The sequence below is a fragment of the Drosophila pseudoobscura genome, chromosome 4 (assembly GCF_009870125.1).
Source record: "Drosophila pseudoobscura strain MV-25-SWS-2005 chromosome 4, UCI_Dpse_MV25, whole genome shotgun sequence".
NCBI classification, from domain to species: domain Eukaryota; kingdom Metazoa; phylum Arthropoda; class Insecta; order Diptera; family Drosophilidae; genus Drosophila; species Drosophila pseudoobscura.
The window spans coordinates 15,874,164-15,894,097 of NC_046681.1; the positions used below are offsets into that span (position 1 = coordinate 15,874,164).

At 46.0% G+C, this 19,934-nt stretch overlaps 3 protein-coding genes across 4 annotated transcripts in view; 1 reads left to right on the top strand and 2 right to left on the bottom strand.

Moving 5' to 3' along the window:
- The window catches only part of DIP-epsilon (Dpr-interacting protein epsilon), a 57,246-nt gene extending 44,440 nt beyond the window's left edge, over nucleotides 1–12,806 (top strand). Inside the window, exons 5-10 of one of the 2 annotated variants that reach the window (XM_015181520.2) lie at nucleotides 4,779–4,937; nucleotides 5,020–5,148; nucleotides 5,211–5,361; nucleotides 10,177–10,319; nucleotides 12,079–12,231; nucleotides 12,315–12,806. In XM_015181520.2, the coding sequence (XP_015037006.2) occupies nucleotides 4,779–4,937; nucleotides 5,020–5,148; nucleotides 5,211–5,361; nucleotides 10,177–10,319; nucleotides 12,079–12,231; nucleotides 12,315–12,502 (923 nt within the window). In that variant the 3' untranslated portion in view covers nucleotides 12,503–12,806. Of the gene's footprint in view, nucleotides 1–4,778; nucleotides 4,938–5,019; nucleotides 5,149–5,210; nucleotides 5,362–5,506; nucleotides 5,778–10,176; nucleotides 10,320–12,078; nucleotides 12,232–12,314 lie in introns of those variants that run through there. The other variant, XM_033379755.1, reaches the window with a different exon arrangement.
- Nucleotides 7,629–9,805, bottom strand: Nepl5 (Neprilysin-like 5). The gene has a single exon (XM_001355823.4). The coding sequence runs from the start codon at nucleotides 9,710–9,712 to the stop codon at nucleotides 7,682–7,684; it is 2,031 nt and encodes a 676-aa protein (XP_001355859.3). The 5' UTR covers nucleotides 9,713–9,805; the 3' UTR covers nucleotides 7,629–7,681.
- Nucleotides 12,807–15,869: 3,063 nt separating the features above from the next.
- slam (slow as molasses) overlaps nucleotides 15,870–19,934 on the bottom strand; it is a 67,123-nt gene continuing 63,058 nt past the window's right edge. The window contains exons 3-4 of the mRNA XM_001355825.4: nucleotides 17,900–19,910; nucleotides 15,870–17,833 (exon numbers count right to left, since the gene is read on the bottom strand). Of these exons, the coding sequence (XP_001355861.3) occupies nucleotides 16,022–17,833; nucleotides 17,900–19,657 (3,570 nt within the window). The 5' untranslated portion in view covers nucleotides 19,658–19,910 and the 3' untranslated portion in view covers nucleotides 15,870–16,021. The remainder of the gene's footprint in view (nucleotides 17,834–17,899; nucleotides 19,911–19,934) is intronic.

Below are 19,934 nucleotides of genomic sequence, written 5' to 3' on the forward strand. Positions count from 1 at the left end.
CATTTTTGTGGAGGAGAGGAGAGCACTTTGTGTTTTTGCCCTTTAGAGAGGTGTTAGGATTCTGCAGAGGTAGCATTTACTGTCCAATTCAAATTCTGGTGGAACTTGTACAATTTTCGAGCCAAAATCATTTGTGGCATGATATCAGTTCACTTAGGGGAAATTTGTACACTCAATCAACGCTCTCATCAAAAAATAAACGGTTCCTTAAACTAAATAATATAAATAAATAAAATATAAATATAATTATAAAAATTATTATTATATAATTATAATTAAATGTTTAATATACATTTTTATATTTATGATTAATTAATATTATGAAAATTAATAATATAATTTGATAATATATAAAAAATAAATTTGAATACCACAAAGTGAAAAATAATTTTATTTCTACTGTCGAAATTAAATTCATTATTTTTTTACAAAAATATAAAAAAATACTTTTGGTTACGCTTTTCCTTTATACACTACACAAAAATTTAAAATGAATTATTTGTATTATAACTGAAATTATAAAAACTATAATAATTACGATCCCTGATAGAAAAAATGTTTTCTTTTAGGGTATCCAAACCTTTAGGCCTTTAAAACCAACATTCCTTTCTTGTTAAAAACATGTTGTACCATTTTTATGTTATCCTAGCAATTTGTGGAATAAATTATGTTGTCCATTAGTGGGTCGTTTTCGCAGCAGAATTTCCATTTCCATTGTCTAAACAAGAGTGATACTTGTGTTGCGACAGGGTCGCAGCGAAATCAAATGAATTTCATTTACATAACAAATCCAATTAAATGCAACAAAATTAAATGGTGCGCAATGGTGGATATCGTATAAAAATCTGCAGCAATACCTCCCTCCTCATCTCCGCCTGCCATGCCGACAGTCAATTTAACAAAACACAAAATAGAGGGGGCCGGGGGAAAGGGATGCAATGCTGACCAAAAAATAGAACATAATTACATTGTGAAGCAGATATTTAATGAAATTAAAATGTTGCATTTGTCGTTTGCACAATTGTTGTCGGTGGAAACTGTTTGTTCCACAAATGAGTGAATAAATAAATATATTTTTTGGGGTACACTCGTACTCGTACTCACACGCCGGTGCACGGCGTGGAGCGGCGCGGCGACATTTGTGAATTTAATTTGCTGACTCAAATGCGAAATGCGAAACGTGCAACGTGCAACGCGAAATGTGAAATGCGCCAAATGGAATAAAATGCACAGAACAGACACAGAAATTTGTGGCTCGAGTGTGCAAAAAACAAACATTAAACGCGTCTGAATTTATGAGCCATGCACACAAAATGCATTTAAATGTGACCAGCGCGCCTGCTGCAAGCTACACGGACAGGCTGCTGCTGGGTCCTCTGGCCCTCAGGGGCAGCATCAGCATCACAGCATCCGCAACAAACAAATGACCGCAGCAAATGCCAAGCCAAATGCAGCAAGCAGCATGCAACATGCAACTGAAGCAAACACCAACGAGTCCCTGGGTCTGGCCCTGACTCTGCCACCACGGGGTTGGTGCATAATTTCTCATTTCTGCTCACATAATGAGGCAATTTATTAAATTCAATTATTTTGTTGACATTGCCTAGTGCTGTACGTGCCACCATGAGGCGTTATCCGGCAAGAGTACCACCATATAATGGCTTTTATATTCATGGCCAAGGGCGTTGTATAGTCGTACCTTAAAAGCCCTCTGAGGCACTCTTTTTACAGAAAATGTAATATATCGGATAATTCCCTTAAAATAAAAGTTAAATAAAGTTCCCGCTTCAAATTCCTAATCATTAAAATGGGATAAACCCCTACAAAACCCGCCACTCACTGCCACAAAAGGTATCCCACGCAGAAATCTAATCCCCATTTAAATAAAACTACAAAAATATTGTTAGATGCAGCCTCTACCAGCAGCCAGGCAGTTGGTCCAACAACTTTGTTCAGCCAACAGATTTATGAGCCGCATGATAAACTTGCCTCACGGAGGCGACGCGACCTGCATGCGGCTCATGGGGCGAAATATGAAGAGTAATTGCCGCTGATTAGATGCCCTAGATGGGACCAAGCCACGTCGTTATCCGCGCTTGAGCCCGAAAATAATGAAAATTAAGAGAAAACTTTGCCCGAGGACAAGGAAATTAAATAAAGACCAGAAATATGAAAACTGCAATTAAAGATTTGAAGGATTATAAGAAATCCTGGTGTCCTTCCAAATGTTGTATGTTTCGCTAATTAAACGCCCCATATACAAGGGGGTCGGGGTATGGGTAGAAGTTTCATTGGCAAACATTTTTGGGGCTAAAACTTTCTCGGTTGTCGCCAGCTGCTAAAAATATCAATAAAGAAACTTATATGTCAAAAAACTATGGAGCAGCAGCAGCAGCTGTTGGCTAACCCATGTCCTTTACTCTACTGTCCTGTCCAGTCCAGTCCAGTCCTGGGTCCTGCTCTGTGGTGTCCTTTCTGTCCGGCGATTAGCACATCAAGCGTTTATTAATAGCATGACAAAAAAAAAAGAGACGCTTCGGGAGAAACTTTTTCGGTCGTTATTGGGGGTATAAGAAGCGCAAAAGGTATAAAGACAAAAGTTTACAAAAGTTTCCGCTTTTAATTACAGTTTTTTTTCTTAAGGTTTCTTTCCCCTTTGGGGGGAACAAAAGTTGAAGGATAATGGGGTTGCTCTGGGGGGAGGGTTCCTGGATATACTCGTTTGTACATACATATACGATCATTAAATTAAATATTGCAGAAAAACTTACCATTTACAAATATCAAAATGTCTGTAAGAAAAAAACCGGGTTTAAATGTGTATCATATTGATGTTCAATGGAAAAAATACACTATTAAATACATTACATTGTAGGTGTAGAAATAAGCCCTTAAACACTAAGAGAAAAATAAAACACACACATATTTAAATTCAATTATTGAAATTATATAGAATTCACTTTGATTTTTACAAACAAAAATATTTGTAATACATCCCATATTTGTAGGAAATATACATACAAGTATTTAATTATTATATGAAAATATTTCATTTAAAAATTAAATATATTTATTTTATATTTGAAATAATTGTATTTGATATGGAATATATTTATATTATAAAATAAATATATTTTAATCAAATTTGTTCATATTTGTAAATTAATAAATGCAATAATATATGAAATATATTGAAATCAAATATTTGCATATTAGTGTCCGAATGTAGGTGAAAAAACTTTCTTTATACAATTTCCACACTCGAAAAAAATGTATTGGTCTACACTTTAAAATCTAAGTTGAGGTTTTTTTCTCTGGGTGAAGTAGTAAGCCCCTTCTCTTTGAGAACTTAGCCCCAATTCCTTAAGGATTTCCTCCAAAATTCCATTATCAAACATTCTATTATAATACACCACTCCTTCCACTCTCACCTGGCACCCGATATGGCAGGTATTCGCTGTTACGAGTACCACCAATAGATAATATAGACGGGCTGTCAGTTAGTCCCTGACGCGCCCCGTCACTGGCTTCATTGATTAGTGGTTTGGGCTGGCATTCAATTGGATTGGGCATTTCGGGATGGGTCCCCTTTTGGGGCTGGCTGAATACGTTTATAGACAGCAGACAGAAGGCGTCAAAGCCAGACAGCAACGTAGCTAAACGTTCTACGGCTACGTGACTCTCGGGCAGTGTCCAGGCTTTGACCCTCAGAGATGAAAAATCGCATGCGATAAGTTTTGATTACAGAAAATGTTCGGAATATAAAATGAGGCTCAAGGCAAATGAAAACTGCAGCAACTGTCAGCCAGCCAGTCAGAGATTGCGACAGACAACGGCAACGGATCCATATGCTCTGCGTCCTCTCTGAGGAGGACAATCCTTAAGACCGCCGCTGTCGCTCCTTTGTGATTCTGTGATTTGCATAGATTTTTCATTACAGATTTGAGAGGGCCTCAACACGCCAAAAAAGGGTTTCCCCCGGCAATTGAAAGATTCCTTTGGCGGTGGCTGAGTGAATGGAGAGTGAAGAAGTGACCGAGTGAAAGGAGAGTGAAACTGATGACAATTTGATGAAGGTTGCCGCATCGATTTTTAAATTAACAAAACTTCTTTGCTCTTTCCCTTCCAAAAAAAAGAGAAGTCTTTTTTCCCCTAAAAAAAAGAGGGTGGCAGTTTCAGCCGGCCAGAACCTGGTCGCAAAGCTAATTGGCCTTAAAGTAAAGTTTCGCAGTGACTTTGAGTGGAAGCAAAACTTGGCTTTTGCAGAGTGTCAGTGCATCGGAGTCAACAATGCGTGAAATGTTTTATTTTATACGGATTTTCTCTATGAATTTTTGGGGTATTCACGATTTTTTTGAGGTTTTGATAGGACTAAAATCACTAAAAATATAAGAAGAAAGTATATATTTTTTTAGATAGTAGTAAAATAAAACTCTACTAGAGCTACCCCCCAAAAATTATATTTATCCAAAGGAATAAAATGAAAAGCTCAAAGTATTTGTGAATTAATTCTGATTAAATTCGTTCAATAAATATTCACGAAAAACTACCTTTCCTGATTATTTCCAGTCTCTTTTTTAATTTTAAATATCCCCTAAAGTGTGTACAAAATTCTTCCACAACCAAAATTCGCATTCTGTTCTTTGGCTTTACTTTTTCTTGGCAAAGAAACTGAAAAAAGTTGCTTGTAAATCATGTGGTTTTCGCGCTGAGATTATATTTCTGTCTGACAAATATAATGAGACTTTCCAACCGCTTCCTTCCTCTGTCACACACAGTGCCGCCGAACATCGACGATGCCCTGACCTCCAGCGACGTCATCGTGCGAGAGGGCGATAATGTGACGCTCCGTTGCAAGGCGAAAGGCAGCCCCGAGCCGACCATCAAATGGAAGCGAGACGACGGCCACAAGATTGTCATAAATAAAACGCTCGAAGGTGAGTGCACCATCCCCCCATTTTCCCCATTTAAATACGTAATTTTTTCAATGTGTTTCAATCTGGCAATCTCTTCTGGCAGTGAACGACCTGGAGACGGACTCGCTTGAACTGGAGCGCATCTCGCGGCTGCATATGGGGGCCTATCTGTGCATTGCCTCGAACGGAGTGCCTCCCAGCGTCTCCAAGCGGATCAAAGTCAGTGTGGACTGTAAGTGAATGGGACTCGTTTTGGGACTCGTTTCGATGTTATTATATCTTTGGGTTTTCCAGTTTCACCCATGGTCTGGATACCCCACCAACTGGTGGGCATTCCCATCAGCTTCAATGTCACTCTGGAGTGCTTTATCGAGGCGAATCCCACATCACTGAACTACTGGACACGCGAAAACGATCAAATGATCACGGAATCCCCAAAGTACAAGTAAGTTAAGAAATAATTAAGAATTAGTGCATCTAGATCATGCATTTCTGGTGCGGTGAAGTCCCTCTCTAGCTGAATATATACATATTCCAAGAAAATATACAACACTGAGTCATGCTCGTAATTTCGATTAATCTGTTATCAGCGCCGGCTTGACCCCACCGCACATTCCTCCTGATAATTCCAAACGTAAATATGTGAACAGGGCCGATCACCAGCCTCAGTTCTCTGCCATCGATCATGTGGATCATTTGTCTCAAGCTTTTCGCGTTCGCGTTCGTCATCGCCATCAGCGCCGTTGGGGCACAGGAGGCGGACCATCCTAATACCCGTCTGCTGGACAACATTCTCAGTTATGTGGATAGAGAAGTCAGTCCGTGCGGTGACTTCTACAGTCATGCGTGCGGAAAGTACGCGACAAAGCACCTGACAGATCCCTTCACGGAGATAACTCAAATGGTGGACCACAAGGTGAACCAGGAGCTCCTCACGCTGATGGAGGAGCTCGAGCAGCGCTCGAAGGAACCGGGTTTTAATAAAACAAGTGTGGAGGCAAAGGTGTGGAGCTTCTATCGCACCTGCCGCGACGCTTCGAACGATACGCGCAGTGCCAGGCACTACCTGGAACTCGTACCCCCAGACGAGGGCTTGACATGGCCGCAGTACACACCCGAGGGCAGGACCTGGCCTAGTGATCGCTTCAAATGGCTGGAGACTCTGGCCCGCCTGCATCGCTACGGCGAGGTGAATATCCTGATGAGCGCGGTCGTCCGGGCGACTCCTCATAACAGCAGCGAATACAGGATGGACCTCAGCATGCCCATCCTCGAGGCGCAGGAACAGCGTCTGAGGCCCTTCACGGAAACCATGCAAGTCCTCGCTGTCTTGGGTGTGGAGCCAGCGAGCACCTTTCCGCTGACAAAGGAAATGAAGACCTTGGAGACGGCTCTGCGAAATCTCATTGAGGAGGACGACGATGACGCGGATGGCCAATATATGACAGTGCTGCAGTTGGAGCGACGGACTGGAGCCCACTGGCAGAAGTTCATCGAGATACTCCTGGGACATCCCATCAGTCCACAGTTTCAAGTGCATGTCGAGAACTTCGGATACTTCAAGGGGCTGGTGCAGCTGATGGACGCAAAGGATCGACGGGTGGTGGCCAGCTACATGATGACGCGCCTTATGCTCTACCTGTGGGACGAGACAATGGACAGCCAAGAGCCGATCGAGTGCGTCAAGGATGTGCGCCGCAACATGAATCTGGCCACGAGCCTGCTCTACAAGGAGCGGTTCCTGGGCTCCGCGGGCCTTCTGCAAAGGTACAGCGAGTCCGTTGTCCAAATGTTTAACCAACTTCGTCTGCAGTTCCTGCGGCTCGTGAAGAGGAATCGCCTCCGATTGGATCGATCCCAGCGGAGGATGATCACATGGAAAGTCCACAACTTTGTCCTGAATATCGGCAACATGCCGCCGAACAGTGACCACCGGACATTTGTCAGCCAGCATTATGCGAGCCTGGGTCTATCCTCTGCAGATCTGGACTACGGTCGGAGCCATCTGCAGCTGCTGGAGTTCCGGACACGTCAATGGATGGAGCAGCTGAACCACTCCCCGCACAGGGTCAATGACTACTTCTACATTACCGACTCGGAATCGGGCATGAGCTCCAGCCCCTACTACATGATCCGCCAGAATGTCATCATCATTCCCTACGGATTCCTCCAGGAGCCGGTGTTCCATCCGGATAGCCACGATGTGTTCAAGTTCAGTTTGCTGGGCTTCATCCTTGCCCACGAGCTGATGCACGCCTTCGATGGACACGGAGTATTCTACGATGGTGAGGGTAATTTCAGTGAGATGGGCCAAGAGATCGGGAGCTCTGCGCGATTCGAGGCCGGTCTGGAGTGCATTAACCGCAACGAGACGCAGTACTTGAATGAGCGAGTGGCGGACATTGCCGGGATTCATCTCGCCTACGATGCGTACTTCGGGGCGATGTCCCAACAGAACAGGAGCCAGCCTGATTTTACTATCATGCCCCTGAAGCGGATCTTCTTCCTCAATCTGGCGCAGTTTTTCTGTGGGGATGGTGCCTCGACAAACTTCGTGGACCACGACACGGATGCAGTGCGTCTGAAGCAGACCCTGACAAATTTTGTGGCTTTTAATGAAGCCTTCGATTGTCGGGAAGATCGCCAGGGACTGGGCTCCTCCTCAGAGAGATGCCAGCTCTGGTGAGGAGGTGCTTAAATAAAAAAATTTACTATTCTTAGGCCTCATTTATTTGTTTTTTGTTTGTAAATCTATTCTAAGCGTGTTACCAGACCCTGCAACGCTGTTTGGCCTGCATTTTGGTCCGCTTCTCGCAGCCGAATTCCCGCGAGAACTCCTCGAAATTCGCTAGCGTTTGCATCACTCGCAGCTCGTCGATGGCATGCTCCAGGTGGGACTGCGCCTGCAGGCTGAGGGCCGGCATCTTGCCGCAGAAGAACTGCCCAAAGCTGATGAAGAAGAGCTGCCGCTGGCTGAACTGCGAGAGCAGGGGGTCGCGCGGTTCCCTGGGCTTTGCTTTCAGCCCGAAGAAGGTCTCGTAGACGAGGCGCAAGGCCTCATAGTCGGCCAGCTTCTCGTTGAGGGACCTGGAGCCGGTGGCCAGCTGCTGTTGCATGCAGCGCAGACCCTGGATGAAACGCTGATTGCCGGCAATCTCCTCGCTGGGTCCCATGATGTTGCCCATGCCGTCGTAGTCAATGCCCGAGGCATCGTAGCCGTGGATCAGCTCATGGGCCAGAGCAAAGCCCAGCACCGCGTGCCTCTGCAGAGAGCTCGTGTTGCGATGCCACACGGGCAGCTGCAGCAGGCCGTAGGGCATTAGCACCAGGTTCCTTGGCTTCACGTACAACGGCGAGGAGCTGCTGGCCAGCCAGGACTCCGTGAGGTAGCTGACATTCCCCAGATCTGTGGATGTGGCCGAGAGCAGCTCGTGATTCTTCTCCACGCGCAGGCGCAGCAGCTTCAGCTGATTCGCATAGAAGTTGTGGCCGTTCAGCTCCATCTTCTGGTAGTACTCCTCCACGTAGCCGGAGTCGTTCAACTGGACAAAGCCCAGCTGGAGGCGCATGGCGCGTAGCTTCTCCTGCAGGACGTGCACTATGGGTGGCGCCAGCTGCAGGCGATTCTCCTCCAGTATGAGGGCGAACCTCCGCTTGAGCTGTTGGAACAGAGAGCCCACATCCTGCTCGGCCTCCGGGTCGTACAGCCGCTGGCCAATCATCAAGCTGCTGGCCAAGGGCATGGCTCGCCTCATGCTGGCCACACACTCGCCGCGCGAGATCTCCGCTGGACCCTGCTGCTTGAGGAATGCCAGCCACTTCAACATGATGTAGTTGCAGATGGTATCCGGGGGCTGGCGTTCCACCAACTCGTGCAGGGCCCTCATGTAGGGTATGTTCTGGATGATCAGCGTGGAGCGTACGTCTGGTTCGGTGTCCACGCGGATCTCCCTCATAAGCAACAGCCACTTGAGCTCCGGCAGATACTCCTCCAGATATCCCAACTGCATTTCCTTGGCCCCCTCGTCATCCTCCAGCTCCTGCAGGCGGTGCAGTCGACGCTCGAAGTCATCCACCTGGCGGGCCAAGGCATTCGCCACGCGCTTCGTCTGCCCAATGTCCAGGAGCAGCTCGATCATGGCTCCCTCGCCCATGGGCAGGGTCTCCACCAGACTCGGTTTATCCAGGTATATGGAGTAGACGCTGGAGTCGTCCCAGCGCGGCAGCACCTGCTCTTTGAGCAGCACTCCATTCAGGCCATGGAGTCGCAGTCTGCCGATGGTCGTGAGCCAGTGGAACTTCTCGCGTCGCCAGCTGCGACTCAGCAGCGGCCAGTGGGTGCCATTCCCCGGTGACAGGAGCTGCAGATACTTCTTGAGGTTGTAGGGCTTCAGGCGCTTGCAGGAGCGATAGTAGAGACGCAGCTTGTCGTAGATGGGGGGCTCTTCCTCCATGGTGCTCTCGTTGGAGCGTCGCAGAGCCATCTCCAGCTGGCGATTCAGATTGTGATCGAGCACGCTCAGAGTATCGCTGGGCAGGAGCTGTTCCTGCTCGCGTTCGCGGTCCTTTTCGCGCTCCCTGGGGTTGGAGGGCTGCTCCTGCTGCAGCTGCCAGTTGCCGCAGGCATACTGATAGAAGTTCTCGCACGGACGCGCCGTGGTGTCCATGTAGCTCTGCAGCTGGGTGGCCAGCAGCTGGCGGATGGTCTGCGGCGGACGGGTCTGGCGGCAGCTGGTGGGGGTGGTGCGCCAGGCCAACGAGAAGAGCAGCCAAACGAACAGAGTAAGCTTCAGCATGGTGGACAAATTGCAACTGGGCTGGAGATTGTAGTCTGTAGTCTCCCCAAGAGAATGCCAAGACCTGCTCTAGAGTCAGCCGCTGCGCCTGTCAGTCTTCATCGCAACAATGGCACAGTGGATCCAGCCGATGTTCGACGATCCACTGAACCAATCACAGCATTTTCTGGGCATTCCGGCAGCTCTTTAACCCACTGTCCCTCGAGTGCCGGGTCGCATTCTGATTAGATTTAAGTGAAACAGACCCCGGGGACTTATCAGTTTCACCTTGGCCTTGATTCCTGATTGCCTCTCATTTGTGTGGTGTGCGGTGTGTGGTCTCTGAGGCTGGAGCTGAGGCTGTAATATCATTGCGAATCGGCAACGCAATTGCTGTCATTGAACTTGCCCAAAACACGACGTGTTTAACCCGCGTAACTTTCCCGCTTATGAATTTTGTTGTTGTTTGGTTTCATCTCTTGCAGAACCGAAACGATTCCGGGCCATCCATCGTACAAGGCGACCATGCGGCTGACGATCACCAATGTCCAGGGCAGCGATTACGGCAACTACAAGTGTGTCGCCAAAAATCCTCGTGGCGACATGGACGGCAACATAAAGCTGTACAGTAAGTATCGAGGGGACTGCGACTGGGACTGGGACTCCCCGTAATATGTGTTATTTATACTTTCTAATATTGGTGCCATGCCACACCATACCATCCCGAAGCGCAACATAAATTACAAGAGGCGCCTCCTCCTGACCCATCCAGGAGTGAGGGAAATTCAAAACTGCATCGGTTTGTGGCTTTAATTATGGCGGTAGTGCTCGGTGCCTACTGCCAGAGACTGACCATCATTTACGTGTCTGCGTGGAAACATTTCTGTCAAGGGAGGCTGTTGTGGCAGGGCGTTGTCCCCCATTCAGGGATAATAAATGAAGAGAATTTCAACATTAAATCGAAGGGGGGGACATTACGAGCTGTTCAGATTTGTAATTAGTAATTCTACTTTGGCAATGGCACAAAAGGCAAAGAAAATTAGAGATATATAATGGAATGGCAGGTAGGATTTTTGGTTTAGTAATTATCTTATTTGTATGATTTTTGGGGGTTTAGATTAGTCATTAGACGTATGTTAGTTTATTAGTTACGAGTAGTTTGTGGTCCTAAAAATCCCTTTAATATCTACATTCAAGACCTACCTTGCCAGACCACCGATTTCTGAATATCCCACAGATATTTGCGACCCCCATAACTTATCCTTTATCAATTGATTGCCTTACAGTTCGTTAACACATTACAAGCGAGGGAGCAATGCTCAAAAGCAGAAACAGAATCGGAACCTATTTGGCAATTAAAGTCCCTTTTGGGCCAATAAAGTGTCAATAATCTGTCAATTTGCCAAATCACTCCCCAGTTACGGCAGTTACGATGTTGTTTTTTGGGTTTCTTTATTCTTTTTTTTTGGAGGGCCATTAAAGTCCCGACTTCAATTTCGTGCAGAAAAGTTCATAAAACAATATAAAATATCGCTGGTGCGTTGGCATCCATAAAAGGACAACTTAATTTATATATACAATACGTATACGGATATATATAGCGGGCTATGGATTCTTTTTTATGCCGCTGTCACAACAAAGGACTGGTGCCAAAGTACGAGTATAGTTCGGAAGTGGGTGTCGTTCTACCAATTAAAGGTAACAATGGGCCCCACAAACCGAGAGCCGGGCTACGAGTGGCAGGTCGACTGCTGATAATAATGGGGGCGGGAAAGTGCCAACAATGAGAACAATGAACCTGTGACAATTTTATTAAGTGGTTGGTCAGAAGCAGCAGAGAAGATCTCCCTGTGTGTCAGGAGTAGTTTTGGGGGCATCCCCGGCCACCCCGTGCCAGTGCCAAGGCGGAGGCCAAACGCCGGGCCCCATAAATTTCCCCAACAAATTGTCGTCAATAATGCCAAAGGAGGAGCCCCGCCAGACCAGGGACCACCAGCCAACCGAGAAAAAAAGAAAGGGAAGCAAAAGAAAAGAATAAGGAGCTCTCCCCCTCTCTCTCTCGCTGTCTCTCTCTCTGGAGGCAAAAGAAAGGCAAGAAATTGAAAACGAAAGGAGAGCCAGAGTCTCAATTTACGATGCCTGAAAAGTGAGGAAAATTCCGGCGGGAAAAAGGGAAAAGCGCAGTTAAGATATTGACTCGGAGAATGGGGCATAAGGGGGTCTGGCCTGTGTCTGGCCATTAAATGAAGTTGGAAGCGTTGTTTATGATTGCATCCGATTGAGAGAACAGGGCCGCTCTTATTGTACTGTCTACTCATTGATTACACTCGAAAAAAGTGAGTGCCCCTCGTATTCAAATCGATTCGTTCGGTTCGTTCCCATTGCAGTGTCGAGTCCACCCACCACACAGCCCCCGCCCACAACCACAACACTGCGGCGCACGACAACCACAACGATGGCAAACACTTTGGATGGCTACAACACCCCACTGAACGGCATCGGAGGAGGGCCCACGAATTCGGTGATTGTGATTGACAAATGTAAGTACAGCGAATGCACTCATTGTTTAACCGCCAATTGACTTCCATTCTCCGTGTTTTGACTTTTTGTTTGCCGTTTTTAGTGGGCATCAAATATCAGTCGAATCTGAATGAGATTGGCAAGTCCGAGCAGAAGCTGACGGGCAACAATCCCAAGGGCTATGACTGGTCCAAGGGCAAGGGCAGCGCCAGTCGGCTCCATCGTTCCCTTCTGATCTGCTGGCTCCTGGCACTCCTCTCCCTGCTGCTGGCCACGCACTCGCACGGTTAGAGCTCTATTGCGAAGAAAATATATCCCTATATTATATATAAAGTGCCATTAAAAAACAAAACAAGCCAACACAAAATGCAAAGAGCAACAAAACAGACACAGGACACGCCACAGGACACACCACAGGACACACCAAGCCCGTAAAAGCAAAAAAATTATAAAACACCAACAAAATATGAACTTAATTAAGCAAATTGCCAAACGCAAAGCCCATTCAAGTTTTTGGTTAGCATTGTTTGCCTTTTCCACCCGCTCCGAAGCTCCATAAATATTTGATTCGATTTTCGGTCCAGCCAACAAAAAAGATGAACACGTAGCCTAGCATTATTGAAACGACAACAAAAAATGTTTTGGGCAAACAAAAGGCAGTAAATTAATCAACAAAAAGGTGCGTTCCAACACTCCGACTAGGGTTTTACACTCCAAAAGGTACATTAATAGAGTGTTCAATAGAAGGGAATGAAAATCTTATTGAGCAGCTTAAAGATCATAAAAAGAGGATTAATTTAATTGTTGCCTATTATTTGAGTATAAGTCTCTTATCTCTTAGGTGTCTATAGCATAGCTTCTCCTGGAAAAAATTACTGGTTTATCAAGGAACCAAACACTCTAAATCTTAACTAATTTCCAACAGTTTAAAAAATGTAAAAGCACCTGGTTCTGATTTTATTAGGTTTTAGTTATATTATTTGGGTTTAATTTCTCATTTCCTTTTGATAGATTTAAATCTAATTTTTGAGAATAAAGTAAATTAATAAAAAAAATTGTGGACAAACATTTTAGGCAGTAAATTAATGAACTTTTAATTATATTATTTGGGTATATTTTTCTCATTCCTCTTGTTGTTTTTTTAATATAAATCAAAAACCAATTTATGAGAATTTTAAAGTAAATTATTATGAAAATGTGGACAACTATTTTCAGGCAGTAAATTAATTAAATTTTAGCCAATTCAAGCATGGAGTTTTTTTATATTTAATTACTTATTATATTATGTTTTTGGTTCTACCAATATATCATCATTTTTAAAGTAAATAATTATAAAATTCAATAATAATATTGAGGAAGTAAATGTATCATTTTTTAACCTAGTCGGAGGTTATATGTATGCTCCAAAAATACATCAAATCTTTAATCATATCTAACAGATTAAGTAACATTCAATAAGGACTAATTATAGCTTCGTTGCCAGACCTTAATTTGAGTGTAATTTTCTTTATTTTTTAAAACTATTTCCCTTTAAATTGGACATTGTTTTTGTAAGGGTATTTGCTCAATGTTAATGAATAAACAATTCTTGCGGACAGATATTTTCTCGAAAAAAAAGATAAAAAAGCCAAAACACACACAGACACAGTACGAAAGCAGGTTAGTTAGTTGAAACATAAATTAATTTAAATAAACAATTCCGAAAAAAAACATACATTTCAAATGTTGCCAAATTGTTTCAAAAAAGAAAAACCAAAAAGATAAACAAAAGCACACACGATAAACACACTGTATATAAAAAACAACACAAGGCAAATGCAATTGTAAATTATGTACTCGTTATAAGCTATACAAATGATGGCTCATTTGTAATAAATACAACATGAACATTAAGCAATTTATAATAATACAGGATACTCAGAGCCCAAAGAGAGAGCGAGAGAGAGGGAAGCGCAATGGCGGCACTAATCAAAAACCAATTAAAGAATATACATAAAATCAGAATAGAGGATACTAGAGGATAAATGATAGAAGGATACTCCCCGGATAGAGCAGAGTTGGTTGGCGAATTCGTATATGAAATGAAGCATATTTATATATCCATTTAAGCCCGGACCTAAAGCCCAGATGCCAGCATACAGAAAGAAGTAAAACTATGTTCTAAACTATACATATACAGACATGAATATACATTTAAATACCATATATCATAGGCTTTAGTTTGTGTTTCGTAGCCATAAGAGTGATAATGTACATTTTATGATATTATGGTTCGCCAAGATCCTCACCCTAAGGAAGAGAAACTGCGAGAGAGAACACAAATAAAATATCTATTTGGGATTGCTTCATATAAACATGTTTTTTTCTTTTCAAACTATTATTTGTCCTTACATTCAAAAGCAAATATCAGAATGCACTGGTCAGAGCATAAATGCTAAGCATCGTTTTATTCCGGATTTATATTTGATTCCGTGTTTGCGCAGCACTTTGGGCACGTGAAATTGTTATTGAACCGGAGGCGGTTCCTTTTCCATTTCTCTTCATTGCAGCGGCAACTGGCACTGCCACTGCCCCTGCACAAACATTGTTGCCATGGCAGAAATCCTTTTCAGCTGCTTACGTGATGCCTGGCCTGGCCTGGCCTGGCCTGCCTTTTCCTCGTGTGCTACGTGGCGTATGTGCAATGCAAACAAATAGACAGCCTTGGATTGGACATCTCTTGAGGCAGCAAGAGGCTGATGCATCAGTTAAACATTTTTAAGCTGCCACAAAAGGCTTCTTTGGTTTTTAAAGGTAATCGAAGGGCTTTTGAATGATTGCTGAACGTGGAGTTGACCTCTTTTCCTCAAGTCAACTACCATTCTACCTTTGTGCTCTTGTTTTCTCATATTCAGGAACAGCCAAGGCACAGTTACAGCCATCAGGAATGCGAGAATCATCAAACAGCTTGCGGAACTATCGTCCCCCTTCGGATATTGCTTTCATTTCTGTCATTTATCGTATGATATTTTTGAAAATTGAACATTGAACATATTTTGGATCAGATATACGGCATTCCACGTCCAGAATACGAAATAAAGAACGGATAGATTCAAAAGAAATGGATTGAAATTCGAATAAAGAAGAACTTTGTAAAGTAATTATTTTGCTACATAATATAACCTTAACTACATGTCTCTAAGACGAAACTCATGCCAAATTTAACTCAACATTTAACAAGTTTTTTCATCAGCTGCTCTTAGTTTTGCACTAGCCGAAACTTTAAATAATGTTTTTAATATATTTTGTTTTGCCTCTAATCTAGTTTTTATATTCTTTCACGGGCGGAATGATGCTTCTACATGTATTTGACACGAATTATTTGTCCTTACATTCAAAAGCAAATATCAGAATGCACTGGATGTGCTAGTTTTTATATTCTTTCACGGGCGGAATGATGCTTCTACATGTATTTGACACGAATTCTACAAATTTCTAGAGACAGAAAGTGGTGCATGCTTTTCGGCTGAACAATACAAATTGCCATCATTTATCGCATGCGACTTTCATGTTTGCCTTTGTAAGTTTGGAGATTTTTTAAGTTCTCGGGTGAATTTTAATAAACAAATTCTGAGGCATTTATCTAATGAATTTAGATTTATTTTTACTGCACTAACTCTTTTTGTTTTAACTTTTTCTTTTAAAGTTTATTATATAAAAAAATGCAATATTTGTAACATTAAATGTTGTTGCTTACAAAACTAATTTGTAGGCAAATGCTTAATCTAAAGACATATTACAATTGTAGAGGGCATTATGTCCCATATTTTCTCAGACCTCCACTGAACGACGATCGAGCAGAGTGTCCAATATCTTATCCATATGCTCGCTGCAGTTTGCCAAACAAACATCCGCATATTCGCTGAGGAAATACATGAAGCTCTCGAGCTGTTCCATGGAGCAGGTGCGGAAGCCGTTGTCGCGCCCAATGTTGTCGATGGCTCGGATAATGGCGCGCAGCTTCTGGACATATTCGGGGGTGTTGCGGCAGTGCTCCAGCGAGTCATCGGCCAGATTCGAGGGCTTTGAATAGCTGCGAATCTTCTGTTCGACGTTCTTTAGCTTCGTTTGCTGCTGCTTGAGTACCTGCATCATCTGTGGCATGGACATGGCCGGTGTACGGACCACAGGGGCTGCCTTGGCGAACAGTTCGTCGAGTGGCACTGCCTCATAGTCCAGGGAGAACATATCCGGAGAGAAAGAGAGCCTTCCACTACCACTGTTGTTGCTGAAGCTGTCCGATTCGAATTCCGTTTGGTCCAGGTCGCTTGTTTTGATGGTGTTGTTGGCATTGCTGCCGACATTCGGCCAGGCGTACTTGCTGCGTCCCTCCAGTCCATTGCTGGCTCCTGTCTGCAGGCCCACGAGCATGCTGTAGCTGCTCTCAATGGAGTACTTTTGGGTGGTGGGCCAGAACTCGGGCACGCAGCTGAACTCCAGATGATCCACGCCAAAGCGCAGCTCCGCCTGGTCGTTCAGCTCCGCATCCAAGAACTCAAACAGTCGCGCCACCTTCTCGCCGGACATCAGTTTGCCGCTGAAGGGCACTGCCAGGTCACCGCTGGCGAACCAGTAATGGGAGCATCCCTTCACGCTGGGCGGACGCTCGGGCAGCGATTGTTTGGCCTCCAGGCTGCCGCCTCTCGTAAACTTGTGCGCATCGATGCCAAAGGCCATGTCCCTCGTCTCCCAGCTCTTCTGCGTGAAGATCTCGTATAGCAGACCCAAACGCTCGGGTGAATTGTGGAATATCTCTAGGGAGACGGTAAAATCTCCAGCGGATATCCAGAACATCGACTGCGGCTTGGGTGCCGGCATCTCGTCCTGTGAGGAGTTCATCTCCATTGTCGGTGCATTCGCAAAGAACTCCCGCTCGCTGCAGGGCGTTCGAGGAGAGCTGGGCGTGGCATCCAGATCCAGGGGATGATCCTCTCGAATCACCTGCATGGCCAAGGAGCTGCGTCGCGGTCTGTTGTCCTGTGCCGGCGTCAAAATCGGGCTGAAGAGCTGCTGTTGGGCCGGGCTCACTGCATGGCGGCCTTTTACGGGTGTGGAAAATCCCGAGGGCTTGCCACCCGACGATCCCATGGAGGAACGTCTCAAGGGACTGCCACTATCGGTGGCATCGTTCGAGCACGTCTCAAAGCCCTGATCGATGAAGCTATCCCCCCTAATGGTCTGGTTCAGGGACTGTCTGGGCGTCTGTGCCGGCGACTGATCGCTGTCCGCATTCGGTGAAGGCGACGACATCACCGTCAGGGTGTAAGCGGACTTGATCTTTCGCGGGGAGTTCACCTGCCGCATCAGGGATTTGTCCAGCTCGATGTAGCTCTGTTCGGGCATGGCGATATTCGAGGGGTTCTTCTTTTTGGTGGGCACTGCTATTGCTGGCTTGTAATCCGAATCCGAGTCCGTGGAGGTAATGGCATTGGCAGTGGCCTCCACAATGGAGTTTTCCTTTTTCCACGTCAGAGTGCGCCGCATTTTCTTCTTGCGGGGCGGACGCTGCGGCTTGGCAAAGTCAAAGTCGGTCGTTTGCATGTTTTCCTTTTGCATTTCGGGCTGGGATTCATCGCTGGTAATCTTTTGGGGACGAGAATAATGGTAAGTGGATGCTCGAAGAAGGATTTTCTGGCTGTAAAGACTTACCTTTGGTAGTGTAGACAACCCGGATTCACTTTCCTCGGCCTCCGATTGCTTCCGGCTGGAAGAACTGCTCGACATGGCGCATGTGGACTGCGTTTGACTCAAACTTGGACGTGGCGCAGGCACTGGCGGTGCCTGGCGCTTCACCTTGCGTGGCGTCACGGTGGGCGTGTCTTTTGTGTCCACTTCCTTTTCCTCCGACTGGCTGGACTCTTTTACTTTATTCTCCATTTCCAGCTTGGATATGGCCTCCTCGAGGAGCCTCTCCACTGCCGATCTCTGGCTCACTTCGCCCATGGATGCGGCCGTCTGCTCTTGTCGGGCCTGCTCTGAGATCTCTCCATCTTCCAGGGCAATCTCAATGGTCTGCTCGCTGTTGGACACGCAGGTGATGTCGAATTGTACACCATTCTCGGCACTTAGCCAACTGTAGAACAGGCTCTCCAGCGGCTCGTTCTGAAAAAACATATGGTGGTCGGTGCCGGTTCGTTCCTGACGGGTTCGTCGGATCTTCTTGGGCGGGGCAAAGGCCTCGGTGGGCAGAACACTGCGAATGGAGGCGAGATTCCGCTTCTGGGATCCCTCTCTCCCGTGACTCTCGCTCTGGCGCTCTAGGCAACGTCTTGGCCGGGGCTGTGGGGCCCGTCGCTCGGGGCTGGGCTTAAGGATCACCGTCAGCGTGCTCACGTGGAAATTGGATGTACAAGTCGCTGTCTTTTCCTCCACAGCTGGACTACTTTCCTTCGGGGGACTTGAGGTAGTGGATAGTCCTGCCGGTCGCGGTGGTGAAGCCGGCCCTAGAATGCACTTGGCTTCGAGTTCTTGAGCCAACAGCTTGACACTCGCCTGATGTTCGGCTACCACTTCGCCGCGGGCCATCTGCTTCTTGACTTTTGCCTTGAGATCCGCCGCATGGGCCGTGAATTTCGGATGCTTTGCTGCCATATCGCCAACGAACTGGTTGAACAGCAACGCCTTATCCCGGACACTCAGCTCACGGAATACCTCCTCGGCCACCAGGCAGGGGCCCTGCCGTGACTCCAATCTCGACTGCGGCTGGGGCTTGGCCTCGGGCGAGAATTCGTTGTGCAGCTGAACATATTGTGGCTCTTCGCCGCGTCGCATCACCTGGCTAATCTTCGAGTTGAAAAGCTGTGCCATTTCCTTCACTTTCATGGGCAATTTCCCAGCTGACTTGCTGGCTCCTGCCCTGCCGGATGACTGCGGCGTCTCCGGCTGTGGCTGTTCGTACTTCTGCTTGAGTTCGCTAATCTTTACCTTGCCGGCATCCACCTTGGGCTTGGGCGGACTGACGACCATCTCTGGCTGCTGTCCCGCCAGCTTGGCTATGACACTGGCCACCTTCCCGGAGCAGGCCACCAGTTTGGCTGCCTCTGCGGACTTGGTGGGTGTGACGGGCACCTCTTCGTCAAAGTACTTCATGAGATTCTCAATGCTGGACAGATCCAAGTCCGTGACCTGGACCCTGGACTTGCTGGGCGTGGCGTACGAGTTCTGATGCTCCAGGGCGCTCAGGAAACGATCATCATCCATTGAGGAGATCTCAAAGAGCTCCTCTCGTGTCATGGTGGCTCTGAGCAGGCCACAGGCATCACTGCTGTGGCGACTAGAGCGACGCCTTTCCTCTATCTCTGCATTCAATTGGAGGAGTTCGCTCAGATCCTCGCTGTTCATGGCCGCCGTGTCCATCATCAGCTCGTGGTGCGGCTTCTGGTTGGGTGTGGAATTGCTTAGAACCATCTTGGATATCGTTCTTCACTTCGTGCGTTGTTCACGTTAGACGTTCCAGTTTGTAACTGTGATGCTTGTGTGATTGTACCGCGGTTTTATAGCAATGGCAGGTAGCTTTGGGGTTGCAAAATGTTTATGATAGTCCGCTAATCCGCACTGATCATCAATCAGGTAAATTCCTTAAGCAGCTGCCTCTGAAATGGGGTTTTTCTTTTAATTGGTTTCGCGAACCTTCCAGGAAAGATTGTCGCCTCCAAGTGACCTGCGAATATGCTCAACAGGTAAT

Coding starts and splice junctions, on each gene's coding strand:
- Nepl5 (XM_001355823.4), bottom strand. CDS start 9,712: ATGCTGAAGCTTACTCTGTTCGTTTGGCTGCTCTTCTCGTTGGCCTGG.